Here is a 12,947-nt window from a genome sequence, read left to right on the forward strand (position 1 = left end):
TAGCCCATGGGTAGTCATGGCAGTACACTTTAAAGTAGCACTTGTGTCGTGGCGACAACATACTACAAAGCCGCCCATGCTGTGGTGACAACAACCTTCAATGTACCCAATGAGTAGTTGAGGCAGCATACTTCAAAGTAGCCTATGTGTCGTGGTGACAACATACTTCAAAGTAGCCCATGTGCCGTGGTTACAACATACTTTCAAGGTAGCCCATGTGTCGTGGTGGCAGCATACTTCACAGTTGCCCATGTGTCGTGGTGTCAACATACCTCTTTCTCTGAGGTGTCCGCGTATCGCGGTATACCGAAGCTACGTCAAAGAGAAATTGTCAATATTTCTGGCACGTCTGGAAGCGATTATGTTTGATGGAGATGGTGATGCAATGCTAATGATTTATACCCGGGATTTACACAGACGATAAATACCAGACAGAAAAAGAGGGCTAAAATGCAAGTACACGTAAACAGTAATATAGCAGTCTCTATACGTATCTAGGCCTGGCCCTCTCGGCGACGGGCTAATGTCTCTATTACTGCGTCTAACGGTTTCTAAATAGCCTCTAATGATGTTTCCATCTGTGTTTGTTTTGGTGCTTATTCCGCGAACACACATCTACATGTTGCGTGGAGTCGTTTACAAACATCGACAATTTGATCTGGAAAAAGAGAAAATAATGACACGGGTTGGAGCGTAAGCCACGGCGGAGAGAAGGCGTGCATGTGGACGTGAATGTCGCCTCTACACACATCCAGTCAGTGTTAAACACAGCTCGAACACAATTGCATGCTGCTGGAAATATAGAGAAAGATGAATTACTTAATTTCATCATCAGTACAATTGAAGTGGACCTAAACGACGGGAGGCCCGGGGAACATACCTAGAAAGTGTATATCATATTAGAGTTGTGCGCTGTCTTGCCCCTTTAGTGTCAAGTTCAACTTGTGCAAGACAGTGTTGTCCTTGGACTGATGCACCCATGTCAGAGGTTCCCCTTGCGTCTAGACGTCGTTGGGAGAAAGGATAGGTCACAGCTAAAAAAACAGGGTATGTCACACAGGGTATGTCACACTAATTACACGCAGAATACATCACACAATATACATACACACGTGTATATAACTCCATCTACATACACACAATATACATACACACGTGTATATAACTCCATTTACATACACACAATATACATACACACGTGCATATAACTCCATTTATGAACACACAATATACATACACACGTGTATATAACTCCATTTACATACACACAATATACATACACACTTGTATATAACTCCATTTACATACACACAATATACATACACACGTGTATATAACTCTATTTACATACACACAATATACATACACACGTGTATATAACTCTATTTACACAAACACACAATATACATACACACGTGTATATAACTCCATTTACATACAAACAATATACATACACACGTGTATATAACTCCATTTACATACACACAATATACATACACACTTGTATATAACTCCATTTACATACACACAAAATACATACACACGTGCATATAACTCCATTTACACACACACGATATACATACACACGTGTATATACGTGTATATAACTCCATTTTAATACACACAATATACATACACTCCAGTTACACACACAATATACATACACACGTGTATATAACTCCATTTACATACACACAATATACATACACACGTGTATATAACTCCATTTATGAACACACAATATACATACACACGTGTATATAACTCCATTTACATACACACAATATACATACACACGTGTATATAACTCCATTTACATACACACAATATACATACTCACTTGTATATAACTCCATTTACACACACACAATATACATACACACGTGTATATAACCCCAATTACATACACACAATATACATACACACGTGTATTAACCCCATTTACATACACACAGAGTACATCACATTTTTATTGGTAATATGGTGCATAATTTAATCTAAAACCCGACCTGATGCATAGATGAATATCTAAAATAGACCAACATGACGAATCTGCCTTGAAGAGGCGGTACATAATGTTGATAAGGGCCGATATGGACATAGTTGAATACATACAAAAGACCGATATGATACATCGTTGAAAAAATTCGATAGACCGATATCACGCATAAATGAATATATAAGATTTCTACGCAATAAATCGCAAAGAACAATGAAGAACGAAGCGTGGTCAATTTCACGATAAAACATTGTTATATCATGACGTCATTTCTAGAGACTGAGCTCGCAATTTGATGACGTCATATACTAGTATTGGACGCTATATTTGAGAGGGGAGTGTCTGGTAAGTTGTTTCCTATAGATATAGCTGGACTATGCATATAAACATACTGGCCGTTGAACGATTGCACCAACAGTGGGAGAGATATGACAACCGGTATTAGGAGAAAAGGTACAGATAATCGACGTGAGGATTGTGAGAATCTGCGGGATATACCAAACATAACCCTTCTGTTCGTAAAACAGATTCTATTCAGGGAGTCATCATTATTAAATCTGAGTAAATATTTTTAAAGCTTGTACATTTTATCAACATCCTTAAAGAGGCGGTCCATATGTTGATAAAAACCGATATAATACATAGATGAATATATACAGTAGACCTAAGGAACATAGTTGAAGGTATACAGTAGACCGATATGAACATCGTTGAAGGTAATACAGTAGACCGATATGAACATAGTTGAAGGTATACAGTAGACTGATATGAACATAGTTGAAGGAATACAGTAGACCGATATGAACACAGTTGAAGGTATATAGTAGACCGATATGAACATAGTTGAAGGAATACAGTAGACCGATATGAACATAGTTGATGGAATACAGTAGACCGATATGAACATAGTTGAAGGTATATAGTAGACCGATATGAACATAGTTGAAGGAATACAGTAGACCGATATGAACATAGTTGATGGAATACAGTAGACCGATATGAACATAGTTGAAGGTATATAGTAGACCGATATGAACATTGTTGAAGGTATATAGTAGACCGATGTGAACATAGTTGAAGGAATATAGTAGACCGATATGAACATAGTTGAAGGAATACAGTAGACTGATATGAACATAGTTGAAGGAATATAGTAGACCGATATGAACATAGTTGAAGGTATACAGTAGACCGATATGAACATAGTTGAAGGTATATAGTAGACCGATGTGAACATAGTTGAAGGAATATAGTATACCGATGTGAACATAGTTGAAGGTATATAGTAGACTGATGTGAACATAGTTGAAGGAATATAGTAGACCGATGTGAACATAGTTGAAGGTATACAGTAGACCGATATGAACATAGTTGAAGGAATACAGTAGACTGATATGAACATAGTGTAAGGTATAAAGTAAACTGATATGAACATAGTTGAAGGAATACAGTAGACCGATGTGAACATAGTTGAAGGTTTACAGTAGACTGATATGAACATAGTTTAAGGTATAAAGTAGACTGATGTGAACATAGTTGAAGGAATACAGTAGACCGATATGAACATAGTTGAAGGAATACAGTAGACCGATGTGAACATAGTTGAAGGTATACAGTAGACTGATATGAACATAGTTGAGGGTATACAGTAGACCAATATGAACATAGTTGAAGATGACAAAGGTAGAATGATGCGGAGATGACAGCAAGGCTCTATACACGTCTTGGTATTCTGCTTCACGCGAGCTCATAGATGAATATGATGCAATTCTATCACAAACTTTTTCACCTTTTGTTTTATTAACATGTATCAACATATGTCATCCAAGAATGAAACAATCTGGGTAAGTTGGCAAAACGGGGAGGGGCAGACTTGGAACCAGTGTCACTCCCACAGTGTCAGATGGGATTTATGTGCTATTGAAGGATACCAGGTATTCATTCATTACTACTCATAGGTAGGTTTAAGTACATATCACAATGTTTCTTCTTGCGATTGTGTTCTGAGTAACCGATAGACAGTTTACCGAGTATGCAAAGTCCACTCATGTCCACAATGCCATGTACCAATACAACCTGCTGTATATTATATATCCAGTAGTGGCCATAGGTACTTGATTTCCTATACATATAAGCAATGATATATAATAGATTCAAAAACGTAATTATAGTAAAAATATTCACAACATCGTTTGCTATATATAGATAGATCGCAGGAAATGAAGGACGAAGCCTGGTTTATTTCACGATAACGTCATGACGTCATTTCTGGAGATTCGAACATGCGCTCGCAACATGAAGACATCGTATATATAGAATATTATATAAGTGTTCATGTCATACTATTTTAACGACATGAGTGTCTAAAACATAGTATGACATGAACACCCATATAATGTTCTATTTAATACCGTCTAAATGTAGAGACGAATTTTAGCGTTTACCAAAAAGGAAAGCAAGTCGCAACAGCAGCAGAACCACAATTTGTCGAATGACGTCAACAATCTCAAGCCATGACGTCGTTTCCGACCTCACGTCACAATAAGATTCGAATGACGTCAACAATGCCGTCCGGATGACGAAAACAATTCACTGCTGTCTCGTGACGTGAAATGACCCTAGGGCACATACTAATTTTCTGAACCCCGACATGCTTGCCCTCGTTGGTAATAAATTGGACGACGTTATTTTGGAGATGGAAGTATCTACCGAGTGGTTCCCCATAGATGTACGTGCGCAATAATAAGGGCAATAGCAAAAGGACAACATCCAATAGTGGGAGAGATATGACAATCGGTATTGGGAGAAAGGGTACAGATAATCCACTTGAAAATTGTGACAATATCTGGGAAATACCAAATAGTAGGTAGGCATGAACCAATTTTAAAGCAAAACTCCCAACCGAAGGCAAATAACGAAACCAAAGACAGTGCATAGCATATGAATGATCTGCTGATACTTGCGGGTACGTATATCACCTGAACTCGGAGTCCAGCCAGCCCGGGAGAACATGGTAGAACTTGGGCATCAGAGTGACTCCAGCAGGGGCGACAACCTTGTTCCATGTAGGCAATATCCTAAGCGACAAAATCCTCGTCTTCCTTTGGCCCGGAACTTTTGTGAGTGGTTCGTGAGCACGGCCACATATCTCCCCGAGTCTGGCTGTCACCGTTGTAGCATGGCATATTAATCACTGCCTCGGAGATCACAGATAATCGGCAGGAATTTGAACTATTATTGAGAGGAGACTAGATGGCCAAGATTTCTCAACACGATCTTCTATTATGAGATTTGCATTCTAAGCAAATTCTCCATCTCAATATTTTAAGTACATTGTCCCATGTTTGCCAACGGGCGTGTGTGAACAAAAAGGACAAATCATTTTGTTTCCACATTTAAAGTGGGCCGTGTGTTTTCTTGGTGAAAAATTACTATTTGTAGAGCAGTAACTAATAATCATCATCTGCACAAAGTTTCAGACTGTCCTTGGAACAAATGAAAACCCTCATGCAAAAACAAATCTGGACAATCACTAAGTTGGTGCACATCAAATCAATGAGTCCGAACTTGGGGTTCTTATAAAACTACAATTAAAACCCTCACTTTTCTCAATTCCATACCGTGAATAAATCCCACAATTGACATTACGCCCTACACATCTTCATAAACTTTCAGATCTCTGTGTATTATCTTTCCTGGAAGAAGGTTCTGAACTATTTGAATAATTTGTGTTTTTGTTTATTTTAAAGCCATGAGCAAATCACAATGGGAACATGATGGTGGAAATAAGGAGGGGCGGGCAAAGGGATACAGGGCGAACTTGGGAGTTTTATGATTATCATAAGAAGTTTCAATATGTCAGCGTGTTCTATTGAGGTATTACTTGTCACGTAAACATTCTCTAAACTGATGGCGGAGTTTGGGGGATGTTCAGGCGGACTTTGGCGGATGTTCAGGCGGAGTTTGGGGGATATTCAGTCGGAGTTAGGGGGATATTCAGGCGGAGTTAGGGGGATGTTCAGGCGGAGTTTCGATGGGTCAGTGTGCCCCAGCAGAAGGCGATTTCATCATCTACCACGTTAGGAGACTGACAATTATTTGGACGCAAATGTGGGAAAATTGCCGACAACCGATGAGCAAAAGAAGAAAGGCGCATAAACAGTAAAATCTCGACCCTCTCTTCTAAACATATCTTTGACAGAAAAGTGACAGCCATGAAATCTCTCTTCATTATAAACTGAGAAAAATCAAAGGGCGAACGACGTCATAATGGCGATTGATAAAAGGTGTTTAAAGTGACATAAAAACACACAAGAAGTTGTCAAGAAAGTTGTCATTCATCATAAATTATTTTGTGATTATGCCTGTTGAGCGATGAGCTGTCTTTAGACTCTCGGGTCAGAAAGGCTTTTGTCCATTGTAGAGATAGGTTCCTCCATCATCGCCTAGACTGTGTAGTGGGCTGACAGACAGAGCACATCCCTGTCACGGACAGGCACGAGGTGGTCACGGACAGGCACGAGGTGGACTTGTCCGTGCTTCTTGAATGACGCTACATTGACGACATAACACATGACCAGGCAGTAAATAGAGAGGAGCATGATAACTCTCACTGATAAAAATAACGTATACTGGTTACAGAAAGTATAAGCAGAAGATGGTGGCGACAACTTCAGTTTTTGCACACATATATATGTGTAGTATTGGTATGTTAATGTCACCCCAACTCACTGCGTCTACAGTTTGTTTGAGGTCAGTTCAATACTATAAAAATAACGTTACAGGTATATTCGTCTTTGAAAACTTTCTTATGCGTATATTTGCAATCATGACATAGCCTGTACTATGGAGGTGTCAATGTGCACCTTGTCTGGGCCCAGTCGACGTCTATATATGATCAACGTCTATGTTCCGCTGTGTGACACGATCCAGCTAGTCAGTGTGTACTACAGTATGGGGTACGCAGTTAAACATAGTGTGTACATAGCACGAGCTCCAATAATGATGCCACCACATCCAGCAATACAAGAATCGGATCGGCGATAAGGAGTTAATCTTACCCTCGGAGGGTGACCGGGTACACGACGGACTAATGAAGCGAGGTGGCTCTCATCACATTCTGTGATGGATCAGACACGCATAGTTGGACCTGACTGTCTCTGCATGTTGGCCTTGCTGCTACATACTTAGTCATGGTCGTTGACAAACTAGAAGGGTGAATATATCTACGCCATGGGAGCGTTGTTAGCTTCACAAGGCAAGGTCCAAAGATTGAACTACGTCCCAGATAGGCTATACAAGGCCGCTTCATGCCACCTCAAACTACAGTGAGTCAATAGACAAAGAGGACTGGTTAGACGTCAAAAGAAAAACACTGTAAGTAATTTCACTGTAAGTATGGAACAGACTCCAAATACAAATCAGAATGCCAGGATGAGAGTTATTAAACGGGCAGAAATAGCACTAAATCAGTCACTTCCAAATGCATTCCAAATGTTGTCATCATCGCAACAGCGGGGGTCTTCCTTCCTCCGTCCAGGCACCTCCTTGGAAAGGGGGTGGTGGTAATGTGGGGTCAGGGGCGAGGAGCGTTGGGTGTGGGACACGTTGACTAGGGGATGGAGAATGTAGTGCACACTTTCCCCGACATGGACATGACAGCACTAGATATCACATAGGCCTAGTGAAACATTTTGACGTCCTGTAACTTCAAGTAAAAGTATTACGACGCACTGTCACTGGCGGTTCATAATACAGATTACCCATCCAAAGCCGATATCCGAAACGTTATTTGTTGTAACAAATGAAACAAATATGTTATTTGTAAGAGCATTTTCAACATACATACGTTCATGTCATCTCTCGTTTTGAGGAACTTTATTATTCCACGATACGTCTCAGTGTAACCTGGAAGTCACACTACTAAATGAAATGTGCATACATCCTTCGAGGTACAAACAGGGGAATGAACAACTAATAAGCATTGCCTTTCACATTGTGCGAGTCTATAAAAGTATGGACGTCCATACAATGTTTAGCCCTCACTCTATGACGGAGAGGCAATGTCGATCAGGGGTCGCGCGTCTATATTATCAGGAGGATGACCGATCTGGCCCAGCGCTATCAGGGCCGGCCCCCGCCAAGGTGACCACTTGTAGCCGTTTGGCTAGCTAATTGAAAGAGACAGACATATGGCCAGTGGCTTGAGTAACCAATCCGCCCTGAACATACGGCAGTGGCCATCCCGTCCACGCCAACAGCCTCTCTTTGTGGGCAGTGCTCGGATGAATGCAAATATGCTAGTCTTCGCTACAAGTAGATCGGAGAGAACTTGACCATCATTATTATAGTTTAAAGAACATTAAACGTTCTTATCTGGGAGCGGGGCTTACCAATGCTATATGTATCAGAGCTTGGAGATACAACAGTTCCAGTTGCCCCATTGAACCTTGGGGAACGGGTCATTTTAGTAGGTAGTCAGCTTGTTTTGCGTACAGCTTCGAAAGACGATAGCATCTGGCGGTATATTTTTTCTTGTCAACTATCTCCCAATGTCAGTCATGAGCATGGCGGTTGACAGGAGGCAGGCAGGTGGGTAAACATGCGATGTTGTTTACACGCGGAACAAGCTGCTGTAATTTCATAATTAACATGGAATTATAGCTTCGGTAAACACGTCTTCGTGTTTTGTGCTTTCTAAAAACTTGTCGAATGTAGGCAGTCGTAAGAATGGCAGTAGCAGATACAACGCTGACTATGTGTAGGGTAGTTTCTGGTAATATGCATCCATCATGGGTGTCCTCCAACACAGTGCTGCTGAGTGGGTTGTACCACAACACACGTCAGTATACAGGACTTGGACCACGACCCGTCAACGGATATTTGCACATTCAGCATTTACTCGGAAAACATTCGGCAAAAATTAATACTATTTGGTATATTAATTGTTTTATATATATGTTTGGTATACAATTGTTTTGATACTCGTGTAATTCCCGCGTAAAACCTGTTTAAGTACCGCTCAAAAACGTTTCAAATGACATAAAATGTAAATCATCACTAAATCCTATTATCTTTGAGTGTGGGCAAGTGCAGCACGGGAGATGAGTGCGTCGTGACTAAATACAGGTACTTCCACGCTATCACGACAACGTTGGTGGAATTGTCGTTGATGAAGATAGCGCGCTAAGCCGTTATACAACCGTTATTCAGGTATACGTGACATACAGCACCCTTTGACATCTCATTACTAGCCCGTCTGTATCCAAACACTGTACATAGGCACACATGGACACATAAATAAATCAAAGTAAATATATTAATAGCTGTTAGGGCGCAATAGTCATACCCAGTGGATATCGCTAGATTTTTTATGAAGCACTGACAGGGAATATAATTTGATATTCTATGAAATTACAATTTCCAAATATATCAAACACATGGGCTTGGTTTTGTTGCCATACTGATTAGTACAATAAGATATTTTATATTTAATTGAATACATGGAAAATGTGCCAACGTTTTCATTTGTGAGTAAATGCTCATTCAATTCAATTCATATTCAAAGAATTAGTTTGCGATTTTCTTTCAAATCATACAGAAATCGGGAAAATGATATTTAAAAATGAATAATAGTCAACCCCCAAAAATGAATCTCATAATGTAAGAAAACTGATGTATCAATGGCACCAATTTCAGAAGAAGTTGGTCTGAAAGTCACGCGCCGATCTGTGGAGCATCTCGTGAACTGTTTAGCGGCAACTAGATAGCAGAGTATCGTCCCCAGCTGATACCCAAGAGTATAATTAATTTGAAAAGTAAACCGTTCTTGTTAAGAAGTCCGATCAAACAGTGAGCAAAAGGGCTTATCAGGTAATAAAGCAACTGATTGTGCGTCCCACAGGGACGATATCAGGGGCAGATACACATGCCGGCCAATTTACTCAGTTGAGCGACACTGCCAAATTCATATGCAATCGATCTTGAAAGAAATTTGTTGCATTTATGGTGCCGTTTAACTGATAACACATTCGTTATGTTTGTAAGCTAGTGGGTACCGCGGAACAGATTAACACAGATTTGGAGCTCAACATTTGCCAGAAACTTTATGAAATTATTTGAAATAGGCCAATTATATACTTGCTTAAAATAGACGTCTGTTAGTAATAAAACCATTATTACAATTAAAACATTTATGCAGATATACTCTTTGTTCCTAAGGTGGGTCTGCCTGATATAGTGTGTACATTCCGGCACGTGGTATCAAACGTCGTTGTTTCACACGGGAATAAGGAGAGCACGTGGTCATGTACTTCATGTTACAACAGTGTCAGATATGACATCGGTTCTCAACACGCATTCATTACACTCCTAAAATATACATGCATGTCATTGAAACTCAATACGAACAGATTTAAACAAGCTTAGCTAATACGTTAATTACCCATTGCTTTTGTAAAGTGATATCTTTATTACTCTGAGGGGGCGGACCTCTGTAAACTCAATTACCATTCAAAACAACCAACACAAACATGAGACGGTCTGTTTCTCCTTAAAAGAAAATACACATATGTGAAATATAACCTCCCAACACAGTGAACGCAAACTAGTCCTCGAGAAATTATTACACAATTGTTGAAGAGCATTCACTTATCTCCTGTTATAATCATGTTATTTGGAAAAATATATAGGTTCTTTCAAGTTACGTGACAATTTAACATCACAAGTCCTGTACTTATATGGAACCAAACATTTGATCGAAATGTGATTGATGTCTCATACAGACAATATATGTTTAATACTTTACATTATATATGGGGGCTTGTCAAGTTGGGAATTGTATATTTTTCATCATTAATTGATTACAATATTTTAACTTTCAACCCTTTTGATGTGTTGAGACAATTTATCTTCCAACAAAACAATAACTCCCCTATGTTGCCCCCTCCCCCCTTGGTTGCCCTTGTCGTTCCTAATCTGCATCATGTACAGAGCAGGATTCTGTCGCATTTATTTTCTCCCCAAATATCCTTGCACACAAAATTGTCAAAACTAGTTATAGTGTATTGCTACAATCAAAACAGTCTGTGTGCGATATAAGAAAATATCAACAAATTGAAAGCTTCGAAATCCACCATGAAAATAAACACGAACTTGATATATCTCTCAGATATACGCTTGTTATGCTATCATTTAGATATTTAAGAAATGTTATGAAATTTTACATGACTCGACGGGTGAAGTTTCTCACCTTAATGCTGAGATAAAACCCCTTCAAAGTAGGGGTATTTTTATAATAAACAAACAAGCATGCACACTTTGACCTAACATAAACGCGATGACAGCGATGAGAGTTTTCTACAATTCCTGGAGTTATATCCGTTTGGATAAACTGACACTGTCGCCGACTGGGCAGCAGCAGTGCTGTTTACACATACCCATAAATCATATAAGAAAAATCTCTTTCAAGAAATATAGAAAATAAATGGGAAAAGTTCAAACGATACGAAGGTTAGTTTTCGCATAGTCAGATTTTATCGCTGGAGTATCTCATTTCCAGCAGCACGATTGATTCGTAATTTATTTTCTTTCCTTATCACCCTCATTAATGAAGCTCTTGATACGCTCACGGAACTCACTCAATTTATTTCTTGCCTGACCCTGGTAGAGTTTCATTCGGTTTAATAGCCGTAAAATCTTAAGAAAAAGAATCGCTATGTTTTCTTCTTCCGGCCTGCAAATTAGTGCGAAGGATCTTAATTATATTATAGACTTGATGACCAGCCGTAACAAATGTGATCCACAAGCAAAGAATAACTTGCGCCAAGCCGAGTGGAAAGTGTGAACACATTAGCGCTAATTTGTGAAGAGAGTACTTGTGAAAATTCTCACAAACAGATCACGGGAAACTAACGCAGCGGCCTTCCCATCTATGTTTTATATAAGCTCTTGTCTGTGATCTCCCGAGTTCATTTGGGTTGCCGAGTGTTGAGTGTAGTCTCCGACATATGGTCTGCGTGAAATAGGGGTGTATACACTATGGGATAAGAAACAAGGGTAATGTCAACTTACAGCTATTGTTCCTCTCTGGCTGGTGGTGATGACCCTCAGGACTGCTGCCCGGGGGGTGGGGAATGTTGCCATTTAAGGTCGGGGAACACCCCTGTGGGGTGGGTAGTCCGTGCTGTGAGGGATCGGTGTTAGCAAACATTGCACAATTTTCACTTGGTAATTCTTCCAAGTCCAACAAATGGCTGACACTGAAGTTGGCTTTGTTGTTGTGTAATGCTGCCGCAGTGTAGTGGTGAACTTTGTCAAAATTACTGCCAAACTGGTGATCCGGAGTTGGAGCTATACCGTAACTACTCATCTTCCACCCTTCCTTCCTTCCTTACTTCTTCCCTCGATCTCTCACACTGCGTGTTCTGAATTCTCGCGGCGCACCTGCTGCTGACCACTGACCGCCCCTATGTGGAAGATACTGACCACTTGCAGCCTAGCCAATGGTGCAACAGTTGATGTCCCTTTATACACAAGGGAGTAGACGAGTAAACACGAGTGCCAACATACAGTCCTCTAGCTAGAATGCACTCCCCGACGGAAAGTGGGGACGAAATGAATCTGCTGTAAACTGATCTGGTCCTTGTAAGAAACAGGCATAGTTTTTTGCCAGTTATTCCCCGCTTGTTGAGCGACAGGCGCCAGGATTCCGCCGTGCCATTGAGAACAGCTAAGGGGGTGGTACCATTTCTGGGTCCCACGATTTTGGTTGGTAGGATATTGTTTACGCCGTGCTCCCCCCAGCAAGAGTGGGAGAGATGAGCACTTGACTGATGGGTTTTGACATGGAAACGTTCTCCAGGCAATTCCACATCATATCCTACCATGCGCCTATCTCCAAATTCCTGATGATGTCAGGGCAGATTCCAGCATCTCTCATTCTAATTAA

The 12,947-nt window shown here is 40.2% G+C and overlaps 1 protein-coding gene across 1 annotated transcript in view; it reads right to left on the reverse strand.

Moving 5' to 3' along the window:
• LOC139459494 (paired mesoderm homeobox protein 2-like) overlaps positions 1-12,569 on the reverse strand; it is a 47,214-nt gene extending 34,645 nt beyond the window's left edge. Inside the window, exon 1 of the mRNA XM_071240948.1 lies at positions 12,071-12,569. Within this exon, the coding sequence (XP_071097049.1) occupies positions 12,071-12,368 (298 nt within the window). The 5' untranslated portion in view covers positions 12,369-12,569. The remainder of the gene's footprint in view (positions 1-12,070) is intronic.
• Positions 12,570-12,947: the final 378 nt, after the last annotated feature.

Source organism: Haliotis cracherodii, unplaced genomic scaffold (assembly GCF_022045235.1).
Source record: "Haliotis cracherodii isolate W230 unplaced genomic scaffold, xgHalCrac1.p SCAF_13, whole genome shotgun sequence".
In the NCBI taxonomy this organism is placed as follows: Eukaryota; Metazoa; Mollusca; class Gastropoda; order Lepetellida; family Haliotidae; genus Haliotis; species Haliotis cracherodii.